General features: G+C 39.8%; 1 protein-coding gene across 2 annotated transcripts in view; it reads right to left on the reverse strand.

The window, feature by feature from the left end:
• Positions 1-13,532, reverse strand: part of rngtt (RNA guanylyltransferase and 5'-phosphatase) — an 80,083-nt gene extending 66,551 nt beyond the window's left edge. For both annotated transcript variants that reach the window (XM_018661702.2, XM_018661701.2), the window contains exons 1-8: positions 13,111-13,532; positions 11,428-11,537; positions 11,233-11,336; positions 11,052-11,140; positions 7,528-7,603; positions 6,223-6,475; positions 3,302-3,411; positions 2,482-2,583 (exon numbers count right to left, since the gene is read on the reverse strand). In XM_018661702.2, the coding sequence (XP_018517218.1) occupies positions 2,482-2,583; positions 3,302-3,411; positions 6,223-6,475; positions 7,528-7,603; positions 11,052-11,140; positions 11,233-11,336; positions 11,428-11,537; positions 13,111-13,174 (908 nt within the window). In that variant the 5' untranslated portion in view covers positions 13,175-13,532. The remainder of the gene's footprint in view (positions 1-2,481; positions 2,584-3,301; positions 3,412-6,222; positions 6,476-7,527; positions 7,604-11,051; positions 11,141-11,232; positions 11,337-11,427; positions 11,538-13,110) is intronic.
• Between the last annotated feature and the right edge of the window lie 35 nt (positions 13,533-13,567).

Genomic DNA, 13,567 nt, shown 5'->3' on the forward strand with positions numbered 1-13,567 from the left:
TCAATCCACTGATAACTAACATCAGAACAGCCAACATCCTTCTGTTTTGGTTTTAACATTGGATTTTTTGTTGTCCATTAATCTGAGATACTGCTCAGATTTAATGAAGTCCTACATGTAAGGAATTTTAATCACTTTTTTTTTTTTTTTTTTTTACCAAAAATGTCTCTCATCATCCCTCCTTTTGTGCAGTTTCACACAAAAGCTAAACTTGTACCAGAGACATGGCTATTTACTGGATAAATTAAAAAGCATTGGTGGTTCAGGCGAGGCACTAATAAGGTAGCATGCTTTAAAAAAGCTGTGATCCATTTCTCAGCTCAGTGGAGTAGTAATAGTAGACGGTAGAAGTAATATCAGACCAGCGACATCAGAACATGCTGTCCCTCACACAGACATAATTAAAGAGCCTTCGCTTTGTGCATATAAATGCAAGTTTTCTCCAAATGAGATCACAACCTTATTACCTGCATCTAGACCACAGCAAGGCCACAACTCTGAATATTCGCCAAACAATGCTGCACTCATCCTTTCTGGCAAATTCCTCTAGCCTTTGTCAGACACACTGTATAGACTATGTGTCAATTTACCCCCAAAAAAGAAGGATAAAGCAACAACACAGAAAAAAAGCAACATCAGCAGGAGACTGACACTACACTGACAAGAGAGGAGACAAAGGAAATCATCAAAGTTTACCGTCTATCGAATTAAACCTTTTGCCATGTAAATATGCTGAGGTTGAGGTTCGGAGGTTGTTATCGCATGGGAGGATATAAATACCAGCCTCAACCTTCTGTAGTGGAGTGTCAACAACCTTCAAGAACTCGCAGAAATTCTATCAGGGGTTAGGAAAAATAAATGTTCTTCATGATAGGACACGATGATGATTTTACACGATGCTCTGGCTGTTGGGCAGCACGAACATTATGTATGATAATGACAAGCACAGTGATGTGTAATTCAAATCAGTCTGCACCTGTAGAGCTTTTAGTTTGAAAAATAGGTCCAAGGAAGAGGGGGTATGAAATCACAGAGTAATGCAACACACAAATACACACACATATACAACGACTGGCACTGATTGAATTACACTTAGAATAAATAAATTAGTCTCTTTCAATTAGACTCAAGCACAATATGTTCTGTGAGACTAAACTGTAAATTGTTCCAATGGATGGGACTGGTTGTGCGACAGGGGTCATATTATCTAACACAACAATATCTGTACAAAGCTTTAGCAATTTATATTTATTTCATGATGTTAGACAACAATTATTTTCGTTATCATTTAATCTTTAATTATTTCAATCAATCGATCACTGTTTTGTCCATTAATTGACACAAAATAGTGAAAAATACCTGTAATGATTACCAAAACAATTATTCAATTAGCAAAATAGATGCCAATTAAATTTCTATCAAGTAACTGATGAGCCAGTGGTTGCAGCTCTACTACACACACACACACTTTCCTTTCCTATATTGTCTGATCTTGTTTTATTTTAAATAAAATTTAATACAATGTGCCTTAGTCCACTGACTAAAAAAAAAACTCCATTATACCATTCTTATCTTGAAATGAGGAGAAAGTAGCAGATATATTCTCCACATAGTGTATAGCCTGCAGTTGAGCGATGACTCATACCCAGCATACTGTGCTTCTCTCTGTTTTTCATGACTGAAAGAATTAGGTATTACTACTGGTCAAGACTCAAGCAGCTGCAGGGCAAACAGGGTGAGGGACAAGAGCTTGAAGCAGAGAGGAAGATCTCCATATCACTCTATTCAAATTTAAGAGCAAAACTTTCTAACAACAGTTGCAGTTAATGACAGTCAATTACACACATTAGCAGCATTTTGTTGAGAAGCCAAATCTGTACTCTGCTAGTCTCACTCTTAGAGGAAATTAAAGCACCGATATGTAAAATTCTGAAATTGACTGCAGTCATTAAATATTCACCAGCACACTGCACATTTGCAACAGTGAGAGACAGCAGACTCCTGGAATACTAAATCCCCACCCCACCCCCTCGACACTAGCTTTTGGCACATGAAATAAGAGAAAACAACAAATTCACCCCCAAATGTGACAGGAAAGTAAAAGCGCCCGACTGCATTTCTTATTCTACGCTGGGAAGAGTCAAACTGTTTGCTGGATGGCTCCATCAGTGAAGCCAAATGATTAAACAATCCACGTCTCCACAGCTATACAATGACCACACAGGCTGATTACCTATATTAAGCAAGAAGAAAGAAACTCTCAGTCTCTACTAACAAGCCAGGAAAGTAAATTAACACCTCTGATGCGTACAACTTTGATGGACAACTCCCATGGACCCAAACTCACTGTATTGAGCCTAATGAATGAATGGGAAGAGAAACAAATCAGTTCAGTAAGGGACACAAAGAGCAATACCTGTATTGATGCATGTGAATGAGGAGCTATTCATTGTAAAGAAAACCCATGAGCATTGGACTCACCGTGTGCCATCAGCCTTCCAGCTGACTTTGTATGGATTCTGTTCCAGGAAACGAAGGTTTTGTCTATCCATGGACACAGGCTGAGCACCAGGGAAACCAGACCTGCAACAACAATGAAAACACAGTAGATGACATTTATTTATTTGATAACTAACCCTCACAACAATGCCCTCAAGTATTTATCCACTTTACGCCTAGCCCTGCCCGGGCGGGGCAGTGAGGGTTGATGACCGGCCAGTGAGCCTCTGATGCATCGGCCCAGCAGGATTTGTCCCAGCATGCACGATGGTCAGTTCAACTATGCAGACAAGTGTGGATGTCTCAGGTCGTGACATAGTGCAAAAGGTATCAGAAAAAGGGAAACAACAGCAAATTTTGGTTGTAGACACACTACAGATCCCCAGGAATTGTATGCAAATGCACTCACAACTACATTTGGATCTCATTACACTAGAAGACACAAGCACACACTCAGGTATAACAAAAAATAACAACTATGGCAACAGTAGGTAGTGGAAATAGCAGCCTGTGCCTGTCCCTGTGCTGTGACAACACACAGCAGTGGAGCTGACTCTTTGCAATTTCATTAAAAAAGCTGCAGCAGCATATTTATTTAAATCTATTCCTAACTCTGCTGCCTGACTGAAAGTGTCAAGATATTTAAAAAAAAGAGAGAGAGAGAGAGAGAGAGAGAGAGAGAGAGAGAGATTTAAGACAAATGAGTCACTCACAACACCGTACAGTACACCCACATATGTGTACACGCAGACACTCACAGTTTCCCAGAGGGGTATGGGGAGGGCAAAGAGAGGCTGTTTACCTGTCCCACTCGGCCATCTCCTGACACATTCTTTGTATCTCACCCAGTTTGGGTTGTGTGGTGACCTGTGTGACGCCTTTCACCGTGATGCCTTCAAGGAATACTGCACCCTGGGAGGAAAAGAAAAAAGAAGGAAAACAGAAGCTTGAACTTGGCTTGAATTTAGAGAAATGCTCATACCCGCCTACATATACAAGAAAAACATTTTGAGTACCGGAGATACTTTCCAAACAGCTGCTTCTTTGCTTTATGAATCCCTGTGCGCAGAGGAAACAGGTAGAAATATTATAAATCCATGATTAGTTTTGACCTCTCCACATTTAAAACCAATTCTCACTTTAATTATTTTATGAATCCAACCTATAAAACCTGCTCAATCTGCTTCAACTCCCAGGGAACTGGACTCCCATTTATGGTTTATGCAGGAATCCACTCATCTCTACTTTGATAGAAACACTGACGACAACTCATTCACCTCATTTCCTAATCTCACTTATTTCTCATTTGGCATGACCTTTTCCCTCTTATTCTGCCCAGATGAGTACTGCTCACTGGTATAATATGATAATATATGCCAATTAGAAGAGAAACAGATGTGGTGTGATAATATAAGTCACCCCAAGTACCATTAGTGCACATGTTTTAAGTATGAATGGCTGCAGTGAGAAGAAAAAGATGATTACATTAATCTCATTCTCCACCTTTCAGTCTAGAAGGGGTTATGTGCATTAGACAAATGTGCCTTTGGGACAGTGTTTCTCCAGGGTTCACCAAGACAAATTCAAGACTTCTCAAAACCACAAAGAATGAAATTTTTACAGCTGTTTCCTGATCATACATCAGGCCAACCAGTAGGGACGATATATTTTAGAATTATTCATTACTGTATCACTTATTTTCAGGATTACCCTGCAGCATATAACAACAACTCCTAATGATATAATTAATTCAATTAATGTGGACTGGACCTAGATAAGCAGCATAAAATGGATCAATGGATTAACCACTTACAAGTGATTAATTCATTTACGTTCATTTCAGCCCAGACTTGCCCGTGATGAGCTGATGAGCTTCTTAGCTTCTGAAGCAGCAGAACTGAGTGAGTGTTTGCTACAGGTCTGATGGTGCTGACTGAAACAGGCAGTGGTGCTCTACTGTTCTGCATTACATGAAATTCAATTCTTGATATGTGTAAAGCAAAACTTTCAGTGTTTTGTTTTGTTAATTACATCTCACTCTGAAGCATTAATTTGGATTACAGCTGAAATGCCTGGTCAATCTAATGACAAGTCAATCAAAAAAAATATTAGCAACTAAACCTTAATCATTTCAGTCATTTTCTTGTATTTTTTCTTGTATTTTTTTTTTTTTTACTTTTCTCATTTGGTTTTTGTTTTTTGGCATTTTGTCTTTATTTGACAGACTAGAGAGAGAAATAAGAGAGAGAGAGAAATAAAGGCAGATAGACAAGTGAATGACGTGCAACAACGATCCCCCACAGACAGTGTGGTCATGTGTGGTATGCGCTCCAACCATTCGGCCTCAGGCATTTGGTTTCAAAAATCAATCATTTGCTGGTTCTAGCTCCAAATGTAAGGTTTTGTTGCCTTTCTTTGTCATATACAAGTTACAGTTGTATATGACACAGAACATTTCAACATGACATGTCACCTTTGACTTTGAGAAACTATATCAGAAACTGTTCTGCTTTTTGACATTCAGTGAATCAGGAGAATAATCATCGGACTGCTCAGGACTGAAAATAATCATTACATTCAAGTCTGGACAACAAAAATTTATGGAAAGATTTAAGAGAGATAAGATCATATAAAAACATGATTCCACTGAAAGTTGATTCGTGATAATATTGAATGATGGTCTGGCGTTAAGTGAGGGTATTGTATATTCATGTTTCTTCTTAAATGGTTCAGACATATTACAGCAGAGTGCACATGAGTCCACAAGAGGCTGAAATCGGATTCCTCTGACCGCTCCTCCACATCCAATACCTCTAACCCAACAGTATGGGGCCACTTTTACAACACACACTCCACTCCTCAGAAACCAATCATTGACTAATCCCAGTATGCACTATCCAAAATAGCAGAGCAGCGTTTTCTAATTTTCAGGTCAAAATTCAACAGTGTTTCATCCAATCAGACTTTATAACACTTCTGCTCATAACAGCCAACTGGCCGCCAACCAGCCTGACTGCGAGGCAGGCCACTCAACCAAGAGACAGGATTGCTTAATGACAGTGAAGTAATGCAGTCTGCAAGAGCTGCTGCTGCTCTCTCCTCTGACTTCTTCCCCTTCAGACCTGTCTGCTGTATCACATTCGCAACAATTAGATTTGGCTTGATTCAGGTTTATGTAGGTTCTGTGTGCAATAACAATGATATATAAATGCGCTATGTATCTTTGTGTAAATGTAATTTGTACAAATCTATGTTCTGATTTACTTTTTCTTTCCAGTGCCTCCACTCAGGCTGCTGGAAATGTTGGTGGTGCCATTTTAATTTAAGCTTCTTGTTGCTACTCAAAATTATTTGGATGAGAGCATCAGCTGAATGCAAAACAGAGGGAAACCTAATTACATGCAACTGGAGATGATTCAACACCTCTAATTTTGCTAAACTGCACTGATGGAAGCTTTACATAAAAAGAGAGATATGGCTTTTATCTAATCTAAACTATCACTTTGCCAGCAGTGGAGGAGATGTAAAGCTTCATTTTCTCTAAATTTGAAGATTCGATTTTCTGGATTATTATATATAGTTGAATACAAGAGTCTCATCTCTTAAAAGGGAAGTGTCCTTAGAGACCCTGCATCACACTGCATGAGCTCCGTGTCGTGCAGAGAGGGACCAACGGATTTTCTACTTAACAGTCCATTTCCTGGAGCGCTGCGGAAGCCTTACCAGTTTTAGCTTCTCCTTCTTTCGTTTGCCGGCTGCTGACCCAGAGGAGCTGGGGCCCGACTCCTGACCAACCGCGTTACCGTCGTCGTCCACCTCCCCGTCGTCGTCGTCATCGAAGCACCACTCGGGCAGCGCGGGGGCCGGGGGCGTCTCCTCCTCGTCTCCATAGCGACGAAAAAGCTCTTTGAGGTAGTCTCCCTTGTAGATCCCTGGGGCCCGGGCTTGGGCGAAAGCAGCTACAGCTGCCTCGACACTGATAAGAAGCAGAAAACAGAGAGGGCATCTTTTAAAGAAAGGTTTATTCTTTCAGTTTGCGAAGCTTCGGAAGATGTTCAAATTGATCAAAACTTCATGAAAAGGGTTAAGATAAGAATAAAGAAATTAAGTTGTTATTTGCTAAAAAGACATTATTACCATAATATCTCATTATAAAAACAAATGATAATATTCAACACTATTTGTTGATGGGAAAGAAGTTGAAGTTGATAGAAAACATGAAAATATTATTCTTCGGTCTATAACAACTGGAAATTGTCTGCAGCAGTACTAAAGTAATATCTGCAAGTCCTCACACTAGAACACCTGAAAAGACAGATATTTGGCATTTTTTCCTGAAAAAGAACTTCAACAATTCATCGATTCTCAAAACAGTGGCTAATTATCTTTCTGTGAATTGAATAACCCGTTTACCAACGAACTGTTTCAGTTCTACACTGAATAGTTGAGGGTTTTGGTCAGACAAGAATGACACTAACAGGCAATATGGAGTTAGATTGGATCTGGATTAGATCTAATAGATCATTTTGAGCAAATAATAAGCAGATAATCAATACTGAAAACCATTTTTCGTTGCAGCCCTAATCGTAACTCATTTGATGTTTAGGGCAGATATTTTTAATTGACTGCACATAAAATCTACCATCTTCATTTGATAGTTGAATTATTTAACACATGATACTGGATTAGGGCTGTAAATGCTCTCAGAATATTCATTACACAGGAAGTAGTGGGCAGTGGGACGGTTTTATCCAGCCTACTTGTCTACAGCTTCCAGGGATTTCTGCTTTCTCAGACTGCTGCTCCACCTCTAACTAAAGACACAACATCCCCACCCACCCACCCACCCCACCTCTGCTCAGCTGTTTTAAATTATTTAAACATGTCTATCGTGGGGGTGACAAACTCAGTCAAAGTCACTGCTAATCGGCCAGCTTCTCTGTGAGGCTTTAGAGTTTGTATGGTTTGCGTTATCATGCAAGGCAATTGTGAAGGGGTATGAGTGATCGAAGGGGGTCAGCCCCTTACCTCCAGTCCATCCTCTCCACCAGGTACGCACATATCAGAAAGCCTGTCCGGTTGAAGCCATGCGTGCAGTGAACACCTTTGGGAGAAAGAAAAGAAGCAGCACAGGTGTCAAAAACTCACAATCCCACTTAAAGTTTACATTTCTAATACATTTTATACATTCAGAAAACACTCTCATAAGTGCATTGACAGAATATACCATTTCAAATCAATATACCATGTCATTACTTCAACAGCCTTGCTGTTTTGCAAAATCTTATCCAATATGTTCCCCTTACAAATCAATAACATCAGTCCTCACTAAGATGTGCCATGGCTGAGTCCATGTTTTGAGCGAGGGCATCAAATCACACACTCAAAAGACTCACAGGCAGATCCCCCTCTCCTTAGTGGGGGGTCCTGCCTTTATACCTACATCAAAAATCAGTCTGACACCAGCCACTGCACACACAGAAGAGACCCAGAGATTGATGAAACACTCAGGGAGGTAAAGAGTGGATGAAAAGGGCACGTGAAAAACAGAAACAGAGAGAAAAAGCGTGCTCTTTATTTTTGAATTGGACAGAAACTAGATACTGGGGGGAAAAGAGCCTCTCTGAAAGCACCAAAAGCCCCCTGAAGATTTGAGTCATGTGTGTTCACCATTTCAACAAAGGAAAAAAAAATATCCTCCAAATTTTGTAACAAAGTGACATTTTCACAAACAATCTTTCTTCAGCAGGTGCACAGCAGGGATCAAACTACTCAAAATCAGACCATCTGACTCTCATATTCCCCCAGCATAGGAAGTTTGCCTGGCAACGCCAACACTGATGAAGATAAAATGAACCAATGTCAGAGGGCGGGAAGTGGGGGGTGGGGGAAATCACATTCACCAGCCCAACTGTCTAATTTGGACTTGTGTTCCGTAGAGACAACAAAGCCTAATCACCAGCTGGCTAAAGACAGGACATTGCTGAGATGACATTCACACATTCTGCTCTGATGTTTGAGCAGTTTTGATTTCTAAAGCCAGGCAACAGTTAGGGAGGTAAGAGCAGATCTGGACAGGATTATGAAGACGCTAGAGTGAGGTATAAGAGAGCACCCTGCTGTCACTGGTGTGCAAGTGCAACTTCAATATCCATGAGTGCTTGATAAAGTCTCCCAGGCTGCCTTCAGGCACTGTGTCACAACAGAATATTATTCCATACTAACTTTTTGGGTAAAAGAAAGTGAGAGTGAGCTGCTTAAAAACCAGGACAAAAGAGAACAAAATATGCTGTTGTTGTTTCACTAGAACACCCCTGAGCTCTTAAATGAGGGGAATAAGCATTGGAGAAGTGAAATTCAGACACACCTCATTTTTGTACTAATACATGCAACTCAGGTGGAAGTTTATTAGGTACAATTGGCTAAAACAAATGCAGCCTAATACAACAGTCCTGAGATATGTTGATTCAGCTGTATGATCATTGAGAGGCAGCAATTTGTGGTGCCGTTGAAATTAACTGTGTTATACATACTGCTTTTTCAATTATTTATATCATTTATACGGTGGCTGTTGCCCAGCACTTTGCAGTTGCCCAGTCAGAGCCCAGAGCTTCAACAAATAAAGATGCTGTGGAATTAGCTCAGAGAGCTGTTCACGCCAGACATCATAAGAATATGGCTGAATGTTGTGCAGGTTTGATGAGCAGTTACAGGAAGCTCTTGTTTGAGGTTATCGCTGCCAAAGGAGGTTTGACCAGTTATTAAATCCAAGGGTTCGCTTCACTTTTCCCACCAGGACTCTGAATGCGTGTGTTCAATAAAGACAGGAAAGATTATAGTTGTTTGTGTGTTATTAAAAGAAGCATATTGTGTTGTGTGTCAGAGATGAGGATCAGATCATATTTTATGACCAACTAAAGCAGAAAACCAGGTGCAAGTTGGAACAGCAGTGAAAGAAATCTGCCTACATGTGGACATCTACACAGCTTTAACTTTTAAACCAAACCTATTGAGCCAGGTTTCAGCCTTGGTGCCTATCAATGCCCTTTCACCTACAAATCACCTACACAGCGTTGAGTGGGAGACAAGTGTTGATTCTTATGTGAAACTCCTACATACTTATAAAACCAAAAATATTATGACTGGCACAAGACTGTTTTAAGAAGAATGTTTGTTTGACAGCCATGCACATTGGGAGAAGTGCAAATGCAGCATTGAGCTGGTCTGTTACTGTCAGCACAAATGCTTTAAAATAAAACATAATCTCACTTCAATTTGCACCTGTCCAACTTTAAAGTAAGGCTGCTCTCTGCTGGACATATACTGTAATGCTACTAATGGACCAACAAAGTATAACCCTGCATTCTATGAACAATTACTGTAATGTAAATGTTCTGTAGTATCACAAAATAACCTGAATTCAAGTTGCATTTACAAGCTTTTTCAGGAATCTCCCAAGTGCTTTCATACTCATAAATTGAAGTTATATTTTGTCTAAATACATACTGTTTATTAGCACAGTATTAGAATTAATATTGAACCACATATCACGAAAGCAAAAAAAGAAAAGCATTAGTTCAAGCCTTTAAATGAAATCAGAGTGCATCATATAAAACAAATGAGGAAAAACATTCTGCTTCAAGCTGCAGAATGCTGCCATTTATATCACAGGGATTAGTGCCAATAAAGATGGACATTTCATGCAAATATCAAAGCCTGTCTTAGTTAGCCTGTCTCAGCTACTTTATTTAACAAATTACAAGGGTTATATTCATTCTGAAACTGAGACTGAAAATGCGATACAGACGTCCTCAAAACAGCTCAGCCATCAATCTGGGTAATCATTATGTCCCTACAAATTACAATAAAAGAACTCCTTCTAAAGAAAAAAATGATTAAGTTGAATGGAGTAATTTAACTAATATAACTTAACTTTACCAAGTGCACAATAGAGAGCCAGTAAAAAAGCAGAAGTGCTCCAGGTGCCAAGACAGTGTAACAAGGCTCCAGGTGCCAAGATTCAAGGTTTCTGAGACATGTTCTGGCGTTAAGATTCATATTGAGCGTGACAACCGGAAGCTTGACTGTGGAGTGAAAACTGTGGGGCAGTAAAACATCACAACAAAAATCTAAATGACTTATTGCTGAGGCAAAGCTGTTTCAACAGCAAATGATCCACGGCGCAAACTCATTTACAGCACCAGCTGTTTATATACTCTTCGAAAGTCTACTTTCATATATCTTCACATTCTTCTGTGAGCAGAGCAGAGGTGACACACATAGTGCTTCATGGATTTCAGTAACACTGATATTATGTTTAGGACTTAAAGACACATAGACAGGCAGAGGGGCTCCTCTTATTCTGAATGTTTCACTTTTGACATTTAAATCAGTGGGAAAATAAAGTCTACCATTATTTACTATTAATCTAAATATGGATCCTGTGCATGAGCAAATAGACAAAGATGGGAACTAAAATGAAGCATATACAAATGATCTGCAACAAGTGAAGTACTGTATACAGTCTATTACTGATCAAACTGTTTCCTTACCTATCAACTCTGTGGGATTCTTCTCCATGAAGTGTTCACAAAGTCTGATGAACATCGTAGTCGTCTCTTTTGAAGGACATTCTCCGTGGCTAAAACAAACATAGCGACATGTGACTTAGTATACTACAGTTGAATGACACAACAACTTAGAATCTGTTCTTAACAGTGCCTTCACTCTTACCCTTTACACTGAAGCTTCACATATTTGATGCCTTCTTTTTCAATGTCGTTGCGGTCATAAAAGCGAGTAGTGTTCGTCAAATCCACAAGCAAACCCATTTTCACCTGGAAAAAGACAAAAGCACAACATAGTGTGTCATGGATGCCTCACTATCAAATTATTACTCAGAGCTTCAAACATCATGGAGTTACTTACTTTTAAACTTTTCAAGTAGTTGGACAGCATGCTCGGGTGAAACCTGTTCTCCTCTGCAACTTGGTCATCATATCTGGGGCCCAGCATTGTTTTCATTGGCAGGAATTTACCTATGAGAGAAAATAATACACTAGAAAATTTGGTCCACAGCTACCATGATTAAAACATTTTAGCTTTAACTAAATCAAATCTAAAACTGGATCAATCACTTGGGAAATCCAGTGTGGTGACAGGATTAAAAAATAAGACATTAGTGGCATGAACAATATTCTGACTTGGGCTTCAGGGAATAATGATGGTATTTTTTTTACTATTATCTGATATTTTATACAGTGAATAATCAATTGATGATAATAAAAAAAAAACTGTCAGACCTCATAATAATGAAAATAATTGTTGGTTGTAGCCTTACAAGTCCCTTATGATGGAATAATATGTCCTCACCCAAGGTTTTCTGTGTGTTCTGAATTTGATAAAACACTTTGCAACAAATGACCACAATATAAAGTAAAACAATGATTTTAAAACTAGAATTTCACACATGGCCCTTCTGCAAGACCAGGTATAGAATGGAGGAACCCATCATAGCTGATATTGTTTCATTTAACAAATTAGTAATTACTGAAAATATGTAGACCCAAATCATATGGAGTAAAGGTGGGGTTCTTGTGGCACCTGGAGGGTGTAAGGCCCTTGAAGACAGTTACCTGTTTTGCCTGGTAATACAATTTGATTAACAGTAGTACACATCTAGGTAGAAGTAGGCACTGTGTCGTGGTGGTGTTTGTAACCATTAAACTCTGAACCCGTCGATGTGTATCATAGATAATATGTCTGTGCCTTGAAAACTGAATATCTGCCTAGACTAATGCGCTGGTGTAAATCAATCGTTGAGTGAATATGGGTTTGGCTGCGTGGTCTCCAAATACACATGTTACAGACACACAGGCTTTAATGGTTAACGACCACTACACAGCATCGTGCACGCCACGCTACCAGCCCCGGTTTGTTTTGACACGTGATGCTTCGACAGCGAAGCTAGCCAACTCAGTAACACTTTCCTAAAGCACTTTTTCCTGTTGAGAAATAAGTGAACAAAACACAGTCCACAATGTCCGCTTAAGTTCTAAACTAACTTACAGTCAGAAGCTAACAAATACCACGCTTGTCTGCGAAGAGTTGAGCTTTGACAGCCCGTTAGCCATAGGTGCCAGGTTGGCTAAACAACGCGCGCCTGAGTACAGTGTCACACCAAACCGTTAAAAAATATGTGAAATTATATTTGCCTCGCTAAAAACGATAATGTTACGCGCTAATTCAGAAGTATAAGCGCTTAATAATTTCACTGGTGTCTTTCAAATAAGTCGGCAATCTAGTTCACACCAAGCACCGCTTCATTTGAATAAACTGATATTAATTGGATTATACTACTCGTTTACTTTGCCGTTTTGTGATGCTAACCTTGCAATTTTGAAGAGACTGAAAATGAATAAAGATGACTACATGCTGTTTGTAATACCAGGATAGATTAAATAGCGGATAATAAGGTTTCAGACAAGTCATGTTCTACCAGCATGTTGAGAGACATGCCACAGCTAACGTTAGTAGCCAGAGCACCGCGTACATTAAGGTGGTAAATCTAACGTTTGTTAGCTTACGTTAGGTTATTAGTTTTTCGCTCACCTGCCACAGGTTGTCCTCTTCTGGGACAATTCCGCCATCGAGGAGGAGGTCCTGTGTGTGACATGTTCAGGAGAGGTTTCGGTGCAGTGAATCGTTAGGAAATGGCTAGCCCGTGGCTGGATGCTCCCTCTGTGAGATCGCAGCTATCCCCGGTTGAGGATCACTCAAGCACCGCGGACTCAAGGCCTTTCAGCTACTAATTCAGGAGAATCATCCAGTAAATTTAAGCCCGGTCAACTCTCTGACGGGCCGGCAAGCAAGAACACGAAACACATGTTATTACTGCTCTCCGCAGCTCAGCCTTCCAAAGAAACGGTGTTATTGTTTTGTCTGTTTTCCTTTAATCCACTACAGTCATCAGTCGAGCTAAACTAGGGCTAAACTAGCTAGCCTTCTTCTTCTCTGTTAATGTTTGTAGCTGAGGCGACTTCCTGGGTCATACTGCCACCTGCGGGTA

This window comes from Lates calcarifer, linkage group LG7_1 (genome assembly GCF_001640805.2).
Source record: "Lates calcarifer isolate ASB-BC8 linkage group LG7_1, TLL_Latcal_v3, whole genome shotgun sequence".
Taxonomy (NCBI): domain Eukaryota; kingdom Metazoa; phylum Chordata; class Actinopteri; family Centropomidae; genus Lates; species Lates calcarifer.